The following is a 22,133-nucleotide window of genomic DNA, read 5'->3' on the forward strand; positions in this document are numbered from 1 at the left end:
GTCTGTTCATTTCAGTAAATGCTGTATGTTAAATATGTAAAGCCATGAAAACATGCGAAACTGTTGAAACGATATCATTTTCATGACTCTGGGACTTTGGAAAAGAATCTTACTAATAAGTCTAATTGTCTGAAAAAATGTGTTACAATTTTCTGCCCGGCATTGTCTGTCGTCTGTTGTTCAAAATGTAAAATGTAAAATGAGCAGTGTAACTGGAGCAAACGTGCCAAACGCTAACGAGGTAGGTGATTACCTGGCCAGTTAGCTTTTGCGCGTGTTTTTTTTTCATCAAATATTATTTGCTGAATATCATTCTGGACGGTAGTCGAAGTGCGCCAGAGAACCAACCCAGTACACTTAACACCAACGTACTATGTTGCGTACGTAACAAAAAATAAAGCGTGGCTCCTTTCTTCTTTGTTTTGATAGGAGCTTTTCAGATCAATTTGATCGGATAATCCAGCCGGCAAGCTATCGTGCACTATCAAAGCATTCAATACAGTGATTTAAAATGATGTCGGAGGCCACCACGTTCTTTACCGTGACATGCAGATAGTCCACCGCAATACCACATTACAGTAACAAATAATTTCTCCTGACACCCAACCTTACATAAAATGCATAATGGTTTACTTATAACCTATACACTATCTATTTCACGGTCGTCTGTGATGTTTGAAGATGATGTCCAAGAATACCTCCCAACGATGGCCAAGCCTGAAGTGAAACCTTCTATCGGTCAAGTATTGCAACGACGGATAACATTACGGATCAGAAAATGTTGACAGAGAATTTATATTCGGAAGAAGAATATATAAGCACCGAAGGCGATCCTCAGAAGCCGAACAGTAGGAAATGTTAGGGATAACCATGCTTAGGAATGAACTTTTAAAGCATTTGCCTACAAATTTTTCAGCAGCAAATTTTTTTTTCATTGTTACGTACACTTTATTTGTTGTAATCTTAGCGCACCATTTAAATCATCGATTTACAGTAATCGAAACCTCAGCTGGGTATCTTGGCTGTTTGCACTACCAATCCAACGCGCATACAGCAATATAATCAAGAGCATTTGGTTTGGATCTTTCTCTCTTAGAGTGGCTTCTTTTCACTTGTCCTCAGATGCCGCAGGAAATCGCCTCAAAATATACGCACTATTGACGTGCGATGTCGGTCTGGGTTAAATTATTTCGGGGTTCTGAAGTTGATTCAAGTTCAAAAGCTTTACACTTGGCGATCATTCTCATACCGTTCTATTCTTCGTGTATTCTTGAGATTTGCCCTATTCTTAAAACACCCCTTTTTCACCTCTCAATTCTATTGCTATCTTGCCCTGTTTCCCTTCAGATATTCGGTCAAAGTGTATGTGCGGACACTGTAAAACGCACATTCGAACACCGGCAACCATAATCTCTGTAACTCACCATCACTTACTCTAGATTACCCCCTTCGTATCATTTGACTATTTCCTTTGATCACACATTACACATCTTCTCATACATCTTCTATTTCTTTGTATACAAAAACTGTTACGATAAAAAATAGTGCTTTTGTGTTTCTGTTCTGCTTGCGATCCTGCGAAGCTTTTCTTTGCCTCAATCCTAGCTCGTTCCATTTGTTATTCTTTACAGGATCGAATATAGCGTTCCATTACGTGGGACCTTTTTGTTCTCTAATGTCTAATCATATGTATGTACGGTCAATTGTGTGTGTGTCTGTGTGTGTGTATCGCTTTTGAGGTCCTTAATAAGATAATCCCATCATTTCTTCCTCATCCACCAGCTCACTGGCACAAAAACGCAGGGTTCAACAGACTAAAAAGATGATTTCCATTTTAATTTTTCATGGTTAAACAAGTATATAACGCGAGCAACTGAATAGGCGAGAAACGTTTTGAAAGTTTTGCCGCTTTCATTCTATTTTATGAAAATATAACGATTTGAAGATGAAGTTCTTTGAAATGAATTGAAGTTCATATCAATTTGCTCTTGATCCTATTGTAAGTAGCAGATAACTGTTACCAGATGTATGGTTAGTTTCCACAAAGAGAAGCCAGTATTCATTTGTTCCTGTTATCACATTAGCCTGCATTATGAACGTGAACTGCTACCCATATGAGACAATCGATCAAATTAGCTAAGTGATACTTGATACAAACGTCGAAGGCCTCTATGACGTTCAACGAATGGGAAGACTGTTATCGCAGTCTGTAAAGGGGAAGTACGGGGCCATCATCAAGAAATGGCACATACATGCTATATATAGTTTTTACATAAAACAAAAACAAATAAAAGAAATAGATGTCGATTCACATAGGGCGCAACGATCGCCTGAGGCGATGTGTCTATAATCTTCATTTGATGTTCATGCTCGCCTTAGCCGCCTTGCCGGACCGTCGTGACCGCAGGCGTCAATGTGGCGATCTTCATCGCTCTACGGAAATTGACACCATAATTGGAAATTGACCACAACAGCAATTCTTACGACAGCTTACTTGACATTGACAGGATGAAAACTGTACTGCAAAGCTAGGGAGCCTAAAAATGTAGATATTTTGAAGAGTTTGAGCCTGGAGTTAAACAGCAATAGTTTGAAATATAGTTCGGTGTCCTTATACCAATGACTCTGCGCAACCATGTACCATGAGCAACTACGGTGATTTACAAAGGTTGAAAACAATTCATTTTGCCCTATATGAATGGATTTTAGTCTTATATCCGCAAATAAAATCATTTCGTTCAACATGCACGCTGACACACACACACACACACACACACACGATTCGCGCCACGGGAAATTCTTCGTTAACGCATCTTACCCTTGCAGTACCGAATGTGATAAGAGTAGATTGACAGGAAAATCGATATCTTTTTGGGGTCTTCTATGTTCATGATCGTGCAGATCAGAAGTCTGTTTAGCTAATCTCCTGTTCTATCCATGTTCTATCCGTTCTATCATCATATCATGCACGCTTACACATTCTCTCTGTCTCGCTATCTCTCTCTCTCTCTCTCTCTCTCTCTCTCTCTCTCTTCTCACACAGGCACACACACGCACACCTTACTATTAGTTACTATTCGTCATATTTTCCATCTTTTAATCCATGCCATCGAATGTTCTCCATGACTGATGATCTCCAATCCCTGAACATCTTTTGCCATGTACGTGCATATACGTTTTTCTTGTCTTGCTAACGATATTATGCCTAATATTGGTGCTCTTTTCATTCTTATTTCCTGGCCAACCGTTATACCACTTTTGAGATGCTAGAATTGGTCATCCTGAATGGAATAATCCATCCTCTGTTCCTCCTTTTTCCCCTCTTGGATATATTACACTTATTTTCTTGCATTTTCTCGTTTGAGTTGATTTAGCGTGTATATTCGATCCTATATACCCATTTGAGTACATCGCTTCAGTCGGTTTGTTTAATAGTGGATGTAGCCAGCGCAAACACTTTCAACTGCAACCATCTAAGAAAATCATCCAAAAATCGTTCTACACAAGTTTTATGAACCACTTCTATTGATGACGGATTTCTACCACTACCGTTGTGCGCGAAATAAAATTGCAAGGTAGTTCCTTTTAGGCTATCAACCACAAATCGCATTCGCGTATTAAGAGAACTTTCGCAGCATCTTTCCACAATGTGTTGTGTGTGTGTGTGTGTGTGTGTATGTGTGTTTATTATTTATTTATTTATGATTAGTAATATTAAAATGACACCTATACCAGTTCTATAATAACGTACAACAACAGTAACTTTTCTTCTGGCGTTTCTCGGAGGTCATATTCATTTCTCGTACGACGGTGGCGAACACTTCATTCACATTGATGCGGTCCTTTGCTGATGCTTCGATGAACGGACAATCCCATTGCTCTGCCAGGGCACTACCTACAAGATGGAAAAAAATGTAACATTAATGATAAATTCATGTTAAATCATCTAACTTGAACATCTCAAACATCAGCATAAGACGCATCTACAAGCATATGCATAATACAGAGTCTAGTTTTATTCATCTTACTTTTTCCCTAAAAAATAGCAAATGAGAAATTATGGGGAATATTCCAGTGAGGCTTTTTGGCATTTGCTGTGCCGGTCGTGCAAGCAGCCACCTATATGCGATAACGAACGCCAAAATGAACAGAATGGAATCACCTGCGGCGATTAGATCATTTTGTCGTTTATTTAGATCATATTGACTCCTGCTGTCGCGCCGTCTAAGCAATCGCCTAGAGCGTTACCAAATGTGAGAATGAACTTCGAAATTAACAATGGAAAATACACTTTTACCTAGACTATCATTATCGCGTTACTGAAATCGACACCTAATTTATCTTGGTAAAAGTAAAAACAAATAGGCCCTCCACTGCCACCCTCGCTGAAAGTCACCTCGAAAGAGACACACAGTAGCAGGGTGGTGACAGGAAACTAAAATAGTGTTCTTTCGGACCTTCATCGAAAAATTAATGAATTGAAAAAAATGGGTGACAAACTAAGTTGTGTTGACCTTTGCAGTACTAGAAGGATGTTGGAATAAGTTATACAAGTTTAACGTTCTGGATCAATAGAACATATCAAACAAACATAAAGCATATTTTTACATAAACCTATTTAAATTTGAATAACACATATTTCTATGCATGCTCATACGGTATACGGCCTCATAAGATTGAGACAATTTTAACGGTGCTTACCTTCGGCCGTGGAAACTTCTCTTTGGCAATCTAAATCTAGCTTATTTGCGACTAGGAGTATTGGTGCTGGCTGACTACCTTTCACACGACTGATCACATTTCGCATACTGGCGATATCCTGAGGGAAGTAAAATTAATTAAAAGTGCAAATTAATTAATACATATCAAAACAATATGAAACGATTCGTTAAAATTCGTCTTCCTTCAAAATACGTTAAGAGGGGGGGATTGGTTATTTCGGGTCAAAAAATGCATATTTATGACGATTTATTGTATAGAAACCATTCAATTTAATTTTTTCAAGTGAATGTCATTTTAAACTACAACTTTTCAAGAATATTTGGTTCTATTTTGGGGAAGATTTATTCAAAACTACGTTCATGACATCCAATCTAGAAAGGCAAGTTTACAAAAATGTACTTTTTGCGTATAAGTTTATCGAAGTAGCCCCCTTTTTCGATTTGTGACTGATTTTTGAAGTTGAAAAAGTGATCCTTTTTTTAGATATTGCCTCAAACAATGACCTTTACATAATTAACGGGGCTACCTAGCAAATAGTGTACAGATTATGTGTTGAAAATTTCAAATCGATCGGTCCAGTAGTTTTTATGCTACGATGGGCACCGACTTTGAAAACGTAGCTTTTGGGAATCGCGATTCAAAGTTGCGAGATGCTTTGAGCCTTGTATGAAAGGCGGGGTAAAAGACTGAAATAGGCCCCCCACTCACGGTGAGTTACTGAGTGGATAAAAGACTGAAATAGGCACCCCCCACTCACGGTGAGTTACTGAGTGATCGAAAAAATAGTTAATTACCATTTGGTAAAAGACTGAAATAGGCCCCCCCACTCACGGTGAGTTACTGAGTGATCGAAAAAAATCGTTGTTTTAATAGTAAAATGTAACTTTTCCACCCCTCCCCCCTCCTATAATACATTAATTTACGTTTCCGCATATTTTTATGAAGGTTTGCTTATCTAAAAAGTGGTATTTAACGATTTTTTCGGTCACTCAGTAACTCACCGTGAGTGGGGGGGCCTATTTCAGTCTTTTACCTACCATTTTTTAGATAAGCAAACTTTTATAAAAATATGTGGAAACGTAAATAAATGTATTAAGGGAGGGGTGGAAAAGTTACATTTTACCAGTGAAATAACAATTTTGGTAAAAGACTGAAATAGGCCCCCCCCACTCACAGTGAGTTACTGAGTGACCGAAAAAATCGTTGTTTTACTGATAAAATGTTACTTTTCCACCCCTCACCCCTCCCCTAATACATTTATTTACGTTTCCGCATATTTTTATGAAGGTTTGTTTACCTAAAAAGTGATAATTAACGATTTTTTCGGTCACTCAGTAACTCACCGTGAGTGGGGGGGGGCTATTTCAGTCTTTTACCACAATTTTTCGGTCACTCAGTAACTCACCGTGAGTGGGGGGCCTATTTCAGTCTCTTACTCACCAATTTATTTGCCAAACATTTCTGTGAGTGCCATGTTCAAATTGTGTTATTTTGGAGTAAATAAACCATTATCATATCGAGAATGGGCCGCATATTCCCAAAAACCCCAATTTTCTTATCTCCAACAAAAAAATGTTTTGGTTACGTATCCAAAACATATTTTTGTTGCAGATAACTGAAGCAAGTTGCACGCAAGCGCCGCTCACTTGGATGCAAATGTCACTCATGGTAACCCACGTAGCTGCAAAAAAATGGAGTTATTTGTTGGGCCCCGCCATACATTATCCCCAAAAAATTGGTGGTGTGGACGGCCGGTTACAGGAATGACAGCTAAAATGGCTGAGATCTTAAAAAAATAAATATATTTAATTCAATTTAATGAAATATATTACCTGAAATGTCTGATGGTTTGTTAGGGAATACATAACGATAAAGCCATGCCCATTTTTTATATACAAATCTCGCATTGATGCGAACTGTTCGGTACCGGCTGTGTCCAAAATTTCTAGCACACATGGAGAGTTATCCACCTGGAAAAGCGAATAAAAAAATGTAAATTAGTATTTTCTGGAATGTTACATTCGTTTCAAGGATTTCGTGCACATGTCACTAACTGGCATGATGTTAGTATGGCAATAATGAAAATCGATGACGGTATGTTCTTTTTTTAAACTCGACGTTCATTACCTCCTCTTGTTGTTATTTTTTGTGTGTTCTCGACTGTGTCTTCAAAGCCACACGCCACACAACAAAGCAGTATATACGACGCCACCACGGCGTGTGAAAAGCGAGTTTAGGTGCTTTTCCGGTGAAAGATTGAAAAGGCCCCCCCACTCACGGTGAGTTACTGAGTGACCGAAAAAATCCTTATTTTACTGATAAAATGTAACTTTTCCATCCCTACCCCCTCCCCTAATACATTTATTTACGTTTCAACATATTTTTATGAAGGTTTGCTTATCTTAAAAGTGGTAATTAACTATTTTTCCGGTCACTCAGTAACTCACCGTGAGTGGGGGGGCCTATTTCAGTCTTTTACCGGCATTTTTTACGCAAAGGTTCAATTCGCTGTTCACACCGAGGTTACACGGAGGTCAATCGTAAATATACGAAAAATAGCACCATACCGACACATTATCAAATCATGATAAATTGTTTAATATTTAACACACAAAACAATTATTACCGGGATTTCAACATATTCCTGCCAAAACAAATTGCAAAAACAAAGTGCAACGCTGGTTTGTTTGCGTAGCTTTTTACAGATCCGAAAAAAACGCTAACTTTTAAGCTCTTCAAAGGCTCAAAGAAATAACTTTTGGTGCATTGTGTGAACGCTTCCATATATTTTGATGTGACACAACCGTGTTTTCTGCGTCTCTGCTCTGTGCTCTGCTCTGATGTTCGAGATTGGTTGACTTTGACGAAAGCGATTCGGTGAATCCAGATGGATCGCTTTTGCAACGCTAGCTCAAGCTCACAGCTCTTTTGACAACCCGAAAACTGCAAGAATCTGCACTTTTTTTACGTTTCGCAATTTTTTTATGCTTCGGTGAGATATCATCCCCATACAAAATTTGAAAACCTAGCATTTCTTGGTTCGTTTCTCGAAGCGATAGAAAAAGCTCTCTGGTTGTTGAGCTTGAGTGAGCGTTGCAAATTCGATCCATCTGGACTCACCGATTGGAGCAGCTGACATTTAGGATTGGTTGAGTTTTAAACTCGTGTTAACGCATTTGTTGTATTTTTTATGCTAACGCATTTGTTGTTTGCGCGATAGTAGGCACAACAAATGTTTGTCGTAACATTTTAGTATGTTACGATCTATCAAATGGTACCGAGCAAAGATTTTTTTCTCAAAATTGAGGCTTTCAATTCTGCCTCAAACTCAAACGAAATGACTGTATGAAGAATAATTTGCCTTCGCGATCTGAATGAGAGTAGTGCAGCCGCAATTGTTTGACAAACACTTTGGCCATGTATGGGGGTTTCAACGTGTTTGTGAACGCTACTAAAACGCATTCAATAAGCCGGTTTGATAGACCGGTGGTTTCAACAGCTCTAAGGTTGAGGCTACAGCTTTCACGCAAACGCATTCGTATCCGATTCTATGATATTTCTAAATATACGGCTTGTCCGTCCCTATACTTGTTAAAAAAAAAAGCAAAATTTCTACGGTTCAAATCCTGGAGCAACAGTTTAAATTCAAGAATGTCCTACAATACAGGCCTGTCCCATAAAAAATGCAAAATTATGCAGTACACGTTCTTTGGAGATTTTTCCAAAACCAATATGGCATATTGAAATACTGATGTACTTATGAGACTCATTTTTAACAAATACATTCTGTCGAGAAAGTACCGGGAATTGTCAATTTAAATCTGGCGGGATAATCTTGGCAAGTCAATTTTTTCTTAGGATGGTACAACTGTCGTTAATCATTATGCAAAGTTTAAGAGGGATCCGTCAACCAGTTTTTACAGCGGTTGGTTAAGTAAGTCAATGTCGATAATGGTGGGATGGGATAGATTTACACAAATCTTTGACAGCGTGAAAAGGGCAAGCGTAAACTTTTTGGCATTAATTTTTCGGTTATGCTAGAGTTTACGGTTCACAGGCCCAGGGGCCCCGACTTATCAATTGTGCTAGAAACAATACAAACAGAATATTTTGCAAGCAAAGATTCGAAGCGGTAAATTAAACCAAGAGCCATTCGAAATGTTATTGAACAACAGATATTCTTTTAATAATTGATTGATATCATCTATGATTGAAAAACAGTGCGACGTTTGTCGGGGGATCTACTATCTAATAAGTCACTACGGTGTATATATGTTTGCGCATCACGCAAAACCTACCATCAACGCCAAAATTTGCACATACATAGGTTATCATCTCCTTGCATCTTGATTGTTACATTATTGATATTCGAAGATGAAATGGGATCACTAAATTTGAACCATTAACACATGATTTCGGTATATGTCCCTTCGTGCGCATTAGTTTGCTGATTTTAGTAAAGTTATTATTCATTATATGCCCACTTCCAACTACGGGGAATTTGCTAAAGGCTAACCGTGCGGTTTATGATCTTAAATAATAGTATCTTCGTTTTTTGTTCCACAGGCATTATCTACAGTCCCCACGGTCACCACGGAACATTATGGAGCCTTTTTTTTATTTGCATTTTTGAAACTAGGAAATGTTTCTTTAGCATTGGAATGCCCATTAACTCGTAAATTGGCATTAAAGTGCATTAGAACTGGCGCCTCACAATGCAATCATTTATCCAGAAGATTGAAATATCATTTCTAAGAACCCTAGCGTAAGTCCGCAGCAACCCATTTTTTAGTAGCAAATGAACTAGTATGATTAAACCATTTCTCGGCTTTTTACCCCAACAATTTACAAAATTCCATTTACACGCCGTTTTTCTAATCGATACGACTATGTTATCTTCTCCAGTATTTGTTTGGAATTTTGCAGGATACATCATTATCATCATCATCCATAAGAGTTTGGGATGAATGAAAATCGACGTTCTCTTATCCATGAAATTACCAATGTCGCAATTCCTAATCGAAACCGAAAAACGCGAAAAAAACAAACGGCATCGAAACTTTCGCTGCAACTACAATATCGAAAAAGTATATACTGTTTGAGATTACGCTAGGTTTACGATTCATATGGCACCAGCTATCCAATGTAGTCGCGTTTTACAAAATATTTTCATGTTTTAACAAGTAAACTAAAAAAAAAATAAAGTATCCTAGAATATTGATCAATAAAATTGCGAGTGTGTAGTCCGCTAGATGCACATGTGCTTTAATGAAGCAGTATTGGAAGCCTAATGAATTACTGGCATCAGTATTACGGGAAAAAAATACTGGCATCAATTAGCTCAAAGAGTTCGAAAGCAATTGCGTTTATCCTATACTTCCATCTGTATGGACCTATGGGAGACCTTTTTTATCATTTCTAGCAAAGTCACAAATTTGTTGTTTTGTTATTCACTAGGTGTCCCTTGTAGTTTGCGTTGGGTATCAAGTGAGCGTAATTTCGTTTATAATTGTGCGTTTGGTGTCACATTCAATGTCTTAAAATCTAAAAAACATGTAACAAGAATCAGTAAAATATAGTTGTGTTACAGTTTATTAGACGTTCTGGAGATATTTCGCTCAAAAATGAGCACGTGATAGCCGTCCGAGTGAAGGACATCTTGAAGAAATCAAGGCATTCCTTCGATTCGATCCATTTCGAACAAACTATCTAATAATAAAAACAATGTTTTTTACATTAACATAGTTAAAATCGATCACAGCCGAAGCGTAATGATATGATAACTTATATGCCGCTTTCAAGCAACCAAACGGTGGATTCAAATGTATTATGTGAAATACTGCTCAAAGCAACCATCAACGTTTCATAGTTCACAAGGGCAACGCAAAACAACATACATATTTGTGCCCTCGCTAAAAAAAAATAATGAGCTTTCCTCATAAATTTGCAATTTACCCATCATAGCCATTATTTGCCACTATCAGACTGCCTTTTGTTTCGATACTTGCAAAACTCCTCATATGGTAAAACTTTTATCTTCGTTTTCATTTTATCCATCTTCATTTTAAGTATTTAAAAGTAGTATTTACTTTCGATTACATAGCAGGAGGATAGGAGGATCTAGGAGAAGCCTTTTTGGTAATCTGAAGTCATCCGTCGTACGAAAGGAAAGGAAAAAGTAGATGTCTGTTTTCTATATAACACATTTCCATACTATCTCTCGAAGATGTTGAAATTATCTTTAAATAAATGCTTTTTTTCTACCTACGATAAAAGTGAGAATCATCATCATAAATGTAAAAAATTGAAACGTTCTCTGTGATTTTAACAATGGTTTTTAATAAAAATCGAAGTAAGGAAATAGAATAATAGATGATTGTGCTTATTTCAATAAGCGTGATCAAATTGTTTCTACGCTATAAAACAAATGCACAAATTGACACTTGAGCTACGATTGTTTTCGTATATTGTCATTTGAATTGATCAAATGGTTAAAAACGCGTTGAATACCTGAAAATTGTAGTAGTAAACATGTATGGACATTTATACACACAGCATACTAGTTTACGTGATGTTCTTTTGCAACTCATTAGTTGATTGTCTTTCTGACTGCTCCTATTTGTCTCTCTGACTGATTGTCTGACTGATTGTCTTTCGGACTGGTTCTAATCCACATAGAAGATTGTGGTATAGTAAACTTTTTTCTAACTTTTAACTTCAAACGATTCTTAAGATTTGTTTAGAGAATAACTTTTCACGGAAATATACGATTAATTCGATTTTGTTCCAATCTAAGATAGTTCAACGATTAAGTACCACACAGATACTAAGTGTGGAGGAACCTATGAAGCTACGAAGAATACATGCTAATATACACTTCCGTTACTTTTCTTCATTACATCCGGATATTCGTCACGAATGCGAATGAGATGCCCAACAATCAATCAACGTTTAATAGAGCTATAAAAACTGTTCAACGAAAAAACAATATCAAACTCTAAGCTCTTTGCTCTTCCCCTTTTTGGCAAATTCAAACCATATCCCTTTCAAGCCTAAACTTACGGCTGCATAATTTAATAAGATTTATTTTTACTGGTATAAAAAATAGTATTATTTTTATCAATTGTTTGAACTCACCTCAATTTCTTTTCGATAGAAATCCTCTATTGTTGGATCATATTTTTCTATAAAACACCCAGACACAAATTGCACGGTCAAGGCAGATTTGCCCACTCCCCCGGATCCGAGAACAACAACCTTGAATTCACGCATTTTCTACGGCGTTTCTTTGTCTTTAAATCACTTCTTCTGCGATGCTTTACGATGTCGTTCGGAACCCCACTACACGGAAACCGACGTTAGCACTTTATCAATTTTGCACTCACTCACGAGCTTTACGCACTCGCATCGCTCGCTGGAAGGAATAGGTTGTTGTATCCGTGGAATCTCTTGACATGCACAGACACTACACGTCTTTGCTCACTGATATGCACCGATTTGCTGCTTTAAAACTTGTTGCTGCTTACGCGCAAAGCTCTTGTGAAACCTAGCTTAGACGATCCCAAATACGTCGCGAATCCCACATCAACTGGGAACGAACACTTAATCTGCTTCTGACCAATGCATGACCCAACCATAGCTATAACACAAGGAATTTCCACAAAATTCAACATACGTAGCACACACTTTTCGACACACACTGTGTAGAACACTAAATAGAACAGTTGAAATATTTATAAATTTACAAAGGAAAACACTGGCAAATTATGTGATGATCTTATTCTTTACCGATACAATCTCCGCTAACGAGGGTCAAAAATGTGCTGAATCGACATTAGCTCCAAAATGTTGGGACGCATCAATTAAAAATATCAAACATAGCACTCTCTCGCTAGTACTACCACTAATTTACCAAGATACTACAAACATAATAAAAATCGAGCCTTGATAACGACTATGGCCCCCATAGACACTCATTTCATACATCAGATTGTGGCACACAAACTGACTGATCGGTAATAGGCTTTTTTGTTTCTCTCACACTAGTTAAAAGCCATTTTGAAAGTTTGGAATACCTCAGTTTTTTAAAGTTTGAGATTGTTGATGACTTCTTCAAAGCCGTCCATAGTCTATACGCTGTGCTAGTCTATGTGCTCTATTTCTGAACGTATTGTTGTTATTGATAGAGCTGTATATTGATTACACTTAACGGTATATGAACCATAAATGTTTGCGACGTCTTGTAGTAGCATATAGATAAACGCGAATGATTCAGTGCAAACAATAGACGGCATAGATGGAGTTGGATTGATAATTTCTTCTGATGCTGTTAATCAATAAGCAGTAAACTGAAAAGAAAGAAAAACATAATATCAGCCATTTAACAAAAATTAAACCAAAATCGCGAAAGATTAAAAATTAAATTACAATTAACAAGAACAGCACAGATAATACCTAGAGCGTGGCGTAATAATGGCGAGAAGTAAACATAATAATCAAAAGCCCTAAGGCAATGAACAATTATAAATTTGGTTGATTGTTGTGTTTTTTTTAAATTATTCATGCACATTCTACATTTGCGTTTTGCGAAATATCTGCTCTTTTGAAAATTATTCCAATTTAAATATAAAATCATCAAATTGTATCATGCGCTATCCTGCGCCCGATCACATCGAACCTTGTTCTAGTCAAACAAGTTTGCTTTCAATGAACCTATGATGAAGACGGTGACGTCATTGTGCACTAAAAATATATTCCGATTTTCGGTATACCGGCGTAATTTTTGCCCTTTGCTTAACAATATATTTTCTCCACGAGCACCAAGATGAGCAAGCGAAAGTTTCGATGCCGTTTGTTTCTTTCTCGTTTTTCGGTTTCGATTGGCAATTTCATGGATAAGAGAACATCGATTTTCATTCATCCCAAACTCTTATGGATGATGATGATAATGATGTATCCTGTAAAATTCCAAACAAATACTGGCGAAGATAACATAGTCGTATCGATTAGAAAAACGGCGTGTAAATGGAATTTTGTAAATTGTTGGGGTAAAAAGCCAAGAAATGGTTTAATCATACTAGTTCATTTGCTACTAAAAAATGGGTTGCTGCGGACTTACGCTAGGGTTCTTAGAAATGATATTTCAATCTTCTGGATAAATGATTGCATTGTGAGGCGCCAGTTCTAATGAATTTACGAGTTAATGGGCATTCCAATAAGAAACATTTCCTAGTTTCAAATAAAAAGAGGCTCCATAATGTTCGACGGTAAAGTGCTGTCAACTGAAAGATCGTACGCACACACATGAATCAGTGTTCGTGTTGAGTGGCGTTGGGAAATCAGAGCATGAAAACGAACAAAATGCTCTTCTCCAACTGCACTTTTACCTGGGTATGCTTCTGGTCACTTTGGGTTGTAAAATTTGAGGCAGCTAAATTATCAATACCCGCAATAACTTATTGGAAGATGTGGCAGTGCAAAAATAGCCACGCACACACACAAAGATGGCAGCTCGCGTTACTTCACTGGAAACAAAGAATCCGCCCGATTTAGGGGGTTTTTCCCTTAGATTCTGGTTGGAATGCAATTCTTGAAAAAGACACACTCTTGTTGTCATTCGAACAAGATTTCACATTTACTTAGGTTCGTTTCCCGAATTTGTCTAGTTTTTTTGCAGCCAATTACTTCACAAACACACAACTCTTCGTAATCACAGCACAAACACCTTCGCAGCTGGAAAAATCGTTCCACATGTATAGGTTGGTTAAATGGCAAAAAATGCAAAACCCACCCGCGGTAATTTTTCTTTTCGCCTTTATTTCATCACTTACTTTTACAAACTCAACATGAAGTAATATGGAAATCAGCAGTAAAATTCATTTATCCAAATTCCCCCGCAAAGGAATACTCGGAAATGATGCTGGAATACACGAGAATGTCTGTTTTACCACGGAAACTTTACTTTACGGGAAACGAACTCTTTTTTCGCTTCAATACTCAGCGCACACACGCGATTCCCCACGCACGCACGCACGGTACTCAGGCACACGCCTCTGCAGCAAAAAATTGCTTTTTTTGCACAAAATGCTCATACTTTATTGATTATCACTGTAAAACTGTCAAGAAGTTTATACTGTACGGGTGTGGGAGTCGAGACGGAGTTGAAACTTTAGCGTTTTACAGCACAGCCCAAAATAACGCCAAATTTTCATCAAAAAACAAAATTCTGAGCGTAAAATGGTTTGCATGGCACTGTACTAGTGTTTTGGTTTTGAGGTTAGAGAAACTCGAGTTCGTTCGAAAAAAGCGAAATTTTTAACGTTACGTGGATTTTGTCATAAAAATAAAGGTAATAAGAGCAAATTATCATCATTCGCAACTCCCGTCGGCGTTCCCGCTAGAAAAGTAGACCGGGGAAGTGTAAAAAACGAGGAAAATCGCAGAGCGAAGAAAAACCAGAAGAATAGTATTTTTTCTAGTCTCCAGCTATAGTCTTTTGATGGCCCTTTTCGGCCGGTTCCTCCAGAGATGAGCACCCTTTTGGTGGACCTTGCATTTTGAGGTTATCCTCAACGGACTTGACCTTGAATGATCAGCTGGTGGACGCCAAATCGGAGGACAAATCAGAAATCAGAATCAGAAAAGCCGATTCTTTTTCCGAAAAGCTTAACTTTTTTGGGTAAACATAAACCTTTCCATATAAATTTCATGGAAATAAATTCATTTTTATTTATAATACAAATTTCCCCAAAAAGACGGACTGACCACGGCAAAGGATTATCTTTTCCCTTTACCTAAAAAGGATCCTTCGAGCTCCGAAATCTGCGGCGTCTGGAAAGGAAACCCGCGGAAACCGGCATATTTTAAAAATTGTGATTTTGCAAAGGTTTTTTGTATTAACGATCGAATTCTCCTTCCAGCCTCACGGCAAGTTCCTGCAATTAAGGTTACGGATAGGCGATACCGAAGGGAATTTGCAGATTGCACTCAACAGGACCGGTCTCACATCCCGAACATCCGTGCAGAGAAATAATATTCGAAATAGATACCCATTATTTATTAAACTTTGAAAACTTTGCACAAAATGACCGCATTTGAAGGTAAGACACTTGTACATTTCGACAGATTCGAGTTTTTACATGCTTAATGTTCGGTTTCGCTCGACAGAGTTCGGTGTTATGCCCGAGATTGCCAAAGCAATCGACGAAATGGAATGGATGCTTCCGACCGACGTTCAGGCTGAGGCGATTCCCCTGATTCTCGGAGGTGGAGATGTGTTGATGGCTGCTGAAACAGGAAGTGGCAAAACTGGTGCATTTTGTTTGCCGATTTTGCAAATCGTGTGGGAAACTTTGCGTGATATTAAGGAAGGGAAAGGTAACAAGGATGGCGACTACAAGGGAAAGCCGTGGACTCTTTCATTCACCGACCGGGACAATGCTATGGCTATAACTCCTGATGGTTTACGCTGCCAGTCCCGTGAATTTAAGGATTGGAACGGATGCCGTGCGACAGCAGGTGTCCATGGCACTGGAAAGTACTTTTACGAGGCAACAGTTACTGACGAAGGTCTATGTAGAGTCGGATGGTCGACTGAACAGGCGAGTCTCGATTTAGGTACCGATTGGTTTGGCTTCGGATTTGGTGGAACGGGGAAAAAATCCAATTCCAAACAGTTTGATAATTATGGCGAGGCATTTGGAAAACAAGATGTCATTGGTTGTATGTTAGATCTAGGCTCCGGGGAGGTTGGATTCACAAAAAATGGTGTGTTCCTGGGAGTAGCTTTCAAAGTAAGTGAACCATGGTTCAAAAATGCTCATTTCTTCCCCGCTGTCGTTCTGAAAAATGCTGAAATAGCTTTCAACTTTGGGCAAACCAATTTCAAATATCCTCCCCCACAAGGCTACATAGCAGTATGCAACGTATCGAACAATGAATTGACGCACAATCCAAACACCGCACTATCGGGGAGAGCTATGGATTTAGAAGCAAAGCCCAAATCAAATGCTCCACAAGCAATAGTGATTGAACCGTCAAGGGAATTGGCCGAACAAACGTTTAATCAGATTCGGAAATTTAAAAAACATCTGATGGATCCGGAAATTCGGGAGTTACTAGTGATTGGGGGCGTAAACGTGCGAGAGCAGATGGATGTATTGCAACGCGGGGTGGACATTATTGTAGCAACACCAGGCCGTCTTGAAGATCTGATCAGTAATGGATACGTGCTGCTAAATAATTGTCGTTTTTTTGTATTGGATGAAGCAGACGCACTGCTGAAGCAAGGATACACCGAACTGATCGATCGGCTCCACAAGCAAATACCGAAAATCACGGCAGACGGACGTCGACTGCAGATGGTTGTATGTAGTGCTACTCTTCATTCCTTCGAAGTGAAAAAGATGTCGGAACGATTAATGCATTTCCCAACATGGGTCGATTTGAAGGGTGAAGATGCGGTACCGGAAACCGTCCATCATGTTGTTTGTATGGTTGATCCACAGAAAGACATCAGTTGGCATACGATGCGCAGTCACATTCAAACCGATGGAGTCCATACCCGTGATAATGTTCGTCCGGGATCCAACACCGCCGAGGCGCTTTCAGAAGCTATCAAACTATTGAAAGGCGACTACACCCTTAAAGCAATTGATGAACACGCCATGGACCGAGCGATCATTTTCTGTCGCACGAAACTGGATTGTGACAACATGGAGCGTTATCTGCGACAAGTAAGCTCACAAAAGTATTCCTGCGTGTGCTTGCACGGAGACCGCAGTCCAAAAGAAAGGAAGGAAAATTTGGAAAAATTCAAAAGCAAGAATGTGAAATTTCTCATCTGCACTGATGTAGCTGCCCGAGGCTTAGACATTACGGGACTACCTTTCATCATTAACGTTACACTTCCGGATGAAAAGTCCAATTATGTTCATCGCATAGGCCGTGTCGGTCGCGCCGATCGTATGGGGTTGGCGATTTCATTGGTAGCCACAGTGCCGGAAAAAGTCTGGTATCATGGTCAGTGGTGCTCATCCAGGGGCAAAAACTGTTGGAATACCGATTTGACCGACATAAAGGGATGTTGCATATGGTACGATGAGAAAATGTATTTGGCGGATATAGAAGATCACCTAACAGTGACCATACCTCAAATAGAAAAGGACATGAAGGTCCCGTTAAACGAATTCGACGGTAAGGTGGTTTACGGTGCAAAGCGTATCAATACAGGTACCGGTTACAAGGACCACGTTGAGCAACTTGGTCCAGTCGTCCGAGAGTTGTCGCGTTTGGAGCGCGAGGCGCAATCATTATATTTAAAGAAGCTGACAGTGTAAAATTAAACCTACGTACGTACGCAAATACTTGCAATAAACAGGATTTATTCTTCAAATGTATACATAGCAACATTTATTCACGATTCGCTTCACTTGTTAGAAGATGTTTCAAGATACTGTTTTAATGCATTTTCAAGATTGTTTCCGAAAGCGTTTATGTAGGATGGGGATAGATCCGAGAGTAGAGCGTAGGGCGTTTCGTAGCGCTTAAGTTCTAAACGATCTTTTTCGTTTTGATCATATTCATCTCCGACTACCTCTAACCCGACGGCGCTCACTTTGATGCACATTCGTTTATCTTCCAATGTCGTCAAATTCATGAAAGATTCCGAGAGTGTCGGCTTGAGAATTTTGGAAAGTGTCGCTTCTTTAATATGTTGGGCTATATCTTCAATGATGGCAGTAGCTTCAGTCGACCAATCGATTATATCATCATCGCAGTAAGAATGGTATTTCTCAATTCTACCCTGATTATTAGGCATTCCAAAATATAAGTAAATTCTCGAATTTACACAATCACTTCTTCCGGTTGCCAAGTTTTCGATTTGATGCACAGCCATACTGCATTTGCTGCGTGGGCACTGGGTACGCGTGTGTTTCTGTGTATCGTGCGTGCGTGCGTGGGGAAATCCGCTGTGTGCGCCTTGTGTTTGTTTTCTTCTTCTTGTCTTGAATATTGTTCTCTTGACCATGATTGCTTGAACATCTGGGCGAAGGTCGCGCGTTATTCAGTTTTACTAAAAGAGTACCTATCTTTACTCCTCAATAAGAGAAGTGCAATCCTGCGGTGTTCATAAATGTGCTGATTTCTCCTAAATCTGCGTAATCCGTCGTGCTCCGAGATACCGAGAGCTGGTGCGTGCAAAAACGCCTATTTTAGCTCTTATCCTTCCTATTTCTTTTTCGAGTCCAGCGAAAATCGCGCGCCTGTGTGTGTGTGTGCCCCGTTAAAGTGTTTTTACACTCAGCCAAAGAATTAAGGTGCGTTCGTGGGTTTGTGAAAATCTTCCTTAGACGCGCATTGTGCATTATCGGTGCTTGTGAAGGTTTCTAAAGGCAAGGACGGAGGAGCAGGAAGCCTCTTGCCGAGCACTGGCTTGCCGGCAATTGACCCCCTGGATTGATTGCAGGAGAATGTTAGTCTGGCTAAAAAAGGACAGAACGCTAACAAGAACGTAACGATTGTCTATGAATTTGTTCATTAGCTGAATCAGTTTAGGTTACGACTTTGCATAATATTGAGCAAGTATAGATGTTGAACAACTCTATTGCCATTTATATGCAATTACCGTATTTATATATAAAGCATTATTCTTTTTCGCATTTGAAATACCTTTTTGTATTGACTATCAAGGTCAAAGCTAAGCCGGCAATTGGCAGGACACCAAATTGAACACAGCGTTGCATGTAGAAAATGTGTTAAAAAGTGGTTAATTTTTTTCAAATTATTCGTTGAAGCGATTTGTGCAATTTGCAAGAAAAAGTTCAATCCACAGAACATTCACTACGCTGCCGTAGCATACACATTGTACGTTGTGTCCATTATTATCGATAGCAACCTTGTATTTCTAGTATATTTTATCTAAAAAAATACTTAGTTTATCGCTTACCTTCAAAGTATGGTGCTCAGATAAGATATCAGGATCAAGGATTGAGATATATACTATTCGTCAACGAATCGTTATGAAATTAGGCAAAGTAATCGGAACATCTTTTAGATTTGGTTTAGCGTTACAGTTTTCATTCGCTTGTGTATAACCTGTACAAATTGGATTGGATTGTATTGGATTGCAAATCTTTTGTAAAAAATACCCTTCGAATCCATAAACAAGTCATAACGGATTAAAACCTTCTTCGTTGCAATATTTGCATGAAGGGTCTAAAACGAACTTTCCTTGCATTAGGTTCTCTCTAATTGGCTCGGATTACAAATGATAAAACTAATCATATTCCTTATATTTGTTGGCAATTTTAAAATCAAATTCCGATAAATAAGATCCGATTTATGACAGGTAAATTAAAAATCAATTATTTTTTCTAGAGAAATTCTAGAAAGTCGTCGCTTTTTACACTAGCACTTACGCTTAAAAAGTGCTAGAACTTTTTAGATATCCTTCTACATTCCATTAAAAAAAGCTTGGAAAATATATGAATAGAAGTCAATATCCTTACAACTGAGAAAGGCAAGCGAACTGAAGTGTTCCTTAATCGAAAACATCAACTAAACAAAACCGGGCCGTTATATGTGTACTAGATTGATGTCTGACAGCCTAAAATTATTTTTGGAATGATGTTTTCTCATTCCGCCATTACTCAATTACAACCAACATTATCAATTCCTTATCTATACTTTAATGTATAACAAAAGCTATCTCATGGCGAAAGAAAATTGAGGGTAAATTTATAGTTTTATATTTCAAATAGAAGAAATAGCATTTGGGAAAAAGCTAGCTTACTATGAATATTGAGTCGAGGGCTTTTATCCGCTAGCACTTCTAATTCCAATCGAGAAACATGTTTTTTCTTATCGTATTCACTTGTGTGCAGATCCATAGGAAACGGAACCTACGTTGTATTAGCAAAAGGATGAATGGTAACGCGCAAGCGTACGTTGGAATTCTCTTTTTTCTTATGAATGACGAAGAAATCATGACGACATCGCATGTGATGTTTTTCCTGAGGTTCTGTTGTCGAATCTCTAGTATTAGTAAATCCCAAGTTTGAAATAAAAGTAAATACGTCGCTTGAAAGAATCAGTGATCGTATTTATTAGGGAACGCTTGACACACAATCCAGTCAATTTAAATTATTAATCTTGGGATGATAAGTGCCATACCGAAGAGTGAAGTATAGCACAATTACGTTGTACACGAATATTAAACTGTACTGAATTTAAAATGCACTATATCGCTTTTTTATTCTCTATTCGAACTGTTTCATCGTAGGTGGAAAATCGTTTAAATAAGTTTAAGGATAGTATTCAGGTGTAGCTCAAATTTCTCTCATTTCATCCTTTTGAACCAATACATATGTAAAGAAACAATGGGAATATAGCTTGCACTTTCTCACAATCAACTTGAATCGATGCCACAAACACAACCTTCTATCGGAGAGAATATTGCAAGTTTTGAGAGCAGGACGATTTCTACTTTGCTCTTAGATCTACTTTATTCAGTAATCGTTGGTGTTTGATTCGGTATCATTGTGAAGTTTCAGGACATCGGGGAGCAGAAACAAAACCTTCCGTAATATTTTAAACGATATTGTGTTATAATTAAGCTACAGCGACCATACTGAAACAGGAAAATTGAAAACAAATGTACCCTTGTTATATCAAGTGTTCTTTCGTCTATATTATGAGATATTAGACACAGTGTGTCAAAGGCTGCTGATGTAGACTTTTTTCATTCACGTGATTTCATGTTTCCTGATTTATCGCACTAATACTGGGAGTAGGATGAAAAACTGATGTATATATTACTGTGCTATTTTCTTTTCAATAGATTGTGAAAAGTAAAAAATAAATACAACGATTCGATTAGTGTTGTCTGAGTGAAAGATACATTTTGATTTCCCATTTTACAAGTTAGAATACATTTTTTATGATTTCGAATCTATTTGTTTGTAAATAATTGTACAACAGATCATGCAAAGGAATAGAAAAATGTATACTAACATCTATCAAATTTTCTCTTTTCATCTTTCTTTATCAACCATGTGCTGCCCTGCGAAAACTTTTCGCCACCGATGCCAACGATTAACATGTGCATTTTTTGTTTTGTTATGCACACAGTTCTACAGTAATTGTAGTAAAAATATAAAAGAAAGAATCGCCGAGAAAAGTGTTGTATTGTATAGTGATATTTTGTTGTACTGACAAACAAGAAATCGATTAAAGTTATCCTAAGCATTAAAAGGATAATAACTTCGAACCAAACTGCACGGATTCAGTGGAGGAGAGGAACCCATTTTTAGAGTAGCCCGTGCGATAAAAATCCGTCACAATTTTTTCCAAAGGCGAAAACATGGCGTTTGCGGGCCTTAAAAAGCAAATAAATAAGGCGAATCAGGTAA

The 22,133-nt window shown here is 38.2% G+C and overlaps 4 protein-coding genes across 19 annotated transcripts in view; 2 read left to right on the top strand and 2 right to left on the bottom strand.

Moving 5' to 3' along the window:
- Positions 1 to 895: 895 nt before the first annotated feature.
- Positions 896 to 14,756, bottom strand: LOC125954937 (ras-related protein Rap-2a). Of its 9 annotated transcripts, none has more exons than XM_049685640.1 (6): positions 14,553 to 14,735; positions 14,168 to 14,454; positions 11,860 to 12,433; positions 6,555 to 6,692; positions 4,702 to 4,819; positions 896 to 3,895 (listed from the first exon to the last, which is right to left on the bottom strand). In XM_049685640.1, the coding sequence occupies exons 3-6, from the start codon at positions 11,992 to 11,994 to the stop codon at positions 3,738 to 3,740; spliced, it is 549 nt and encodes a 182-aa protein (XP_049541597.1). In that variant the 5' UTR covers positions 11,995 to 12,433; positions 14,168 to 14,454; positions 14,553 to 14,735; the 3' UTR covers positions 896 to 3,737. The 9 variants fall into 9 exon arrangements, with proteins under 9 accessions (XP_049541597.1, XP_049541594.1, XP_049541598.1 ...); XM_049685637.1 differs by having other exon boundaries at positions 11,860 to 13,070; positions 14,109 to 14,454; XM_049685641.1 differs by lacking the exon at positions 14,168 to 14,454 and having other exon boundaries at positions 14,670 to 14,756.
- Positions 14,757 to 14,964: 208 nt separating this feature from the next.
- Positions 14,965 to 18,129, top strand: LOC125954932 (ATP-dependent RNA helicase Ddx1). Its single transcript, XM_049685627.1, has 3 exons — positions 14,965 to 15,070; positions 15,642 to 15,821; positions 15,889 to 18,129. Exons 2-3 carry the CDS (start codon positions 15,806 to 15,808, stop codon positions 18,057 to 18,059), a joined length of 2,187 nt encoding a protein of 728 aa, XP_049541584.1. The 5' UTR covers positions 14,965 to 15,070; positions 15,642 to 15,805; the 3' UTR covers positions 18,060 to 18,129.
- On the bottom strand, positions 18,094 to 18,601 carry LOC125954940 (GSK3-beta interaction protein). The gene has a single exon (XM_049685645.1). The coding sequence runs from the start codon at positions 18,539 to 18,541 to the stop codon at positions 18,149 to 18,151; it is 393 nt and encodes a 130-aa protein (XP_049541602.1). The 5' UTR covers positions 18,542 to 18,601; the 3' UTR covers positions 18,094 to 18,148.
- Positions 18,602 to 18,723: 122 nt separating this feature from the next.
- LOC125956199 (endophilin-A) overlaps positions 18,724 to 22,133 on the top strand; it is a 13,401-nt gene continuing 9,991 nt past the window's right edge. For 4 of the 8 annotated variants that reach the window (XM_049687819.1, XM_049687828.1, XM_049687822.1 and 1 more), the window contains exons 1-2: positions 18,724 to 19,040; positions 21,853 to 22,129. In XM_049687819.1, the coding sequence (XP_049543776.1) occupies positions 22,085 to 22,129 (45 nt within the window). In that variant the 5' untranslated portion in view covers positions 18,724 to 19,040; positions 21,853 to 22,084. Of the gene's footprint in view, positions 19,041 to 21,157; positions 21,305 to 21,852; positions 22,130 to 22,133 lie in introns of those variants that run through there. The other 4 variants (XM_049687824.1, XM_049687825.1, XM_049687821.1 and 1 more) reach the window with 3 other exon arrangements.

The sequence above is a fragment of the Anopheles darlingi genome, chromosome 3 (genome assembly GCF_943734745.1).
Source record: "Anopheles darlingi chromosome 3, idAnoDarlMG_H_01, whole genome shotgun sequence".
Lineage (NCBI taxonomy): Eukaryota > Metazoa > Arthropoda > Insecta > Diptera > Culicidae > Anopheles > Anopheles darlingi.

Excerpts from the sequence above, each read along its gene's own strand:
- LOC125954937 (XM_049685641.1), bottom strand. The coding sequence starts at position 11,994 with ATGCGTGAATTCAAGGTTGTTGTTCTCGGATCCGGGGGAGTGGGCAAA. Across the intron at positions 6,693-11,859 it reads TCTATCGAAAAGAAATTGAG|GTGGATAACTCTCCATGTGT; the intron begins GTGAGTTCAAAC and ends TCGCTTTTCCAG. Across the intron at positions 4,820-6,554 it reads CAAACCATCAGACATTTCAG|GATATCGCCAGTATGCGAAA; the intron begins GTAATATATTTC and ends TACTTCCCTCAG.
- LOC125954940 (XM_049685645.1), bottom strand. The coding sequence starts at position 18,541 with ATGCCTAATAATCAGGGTAGAATTGAGAAATACCATTCTTACTGCGAT.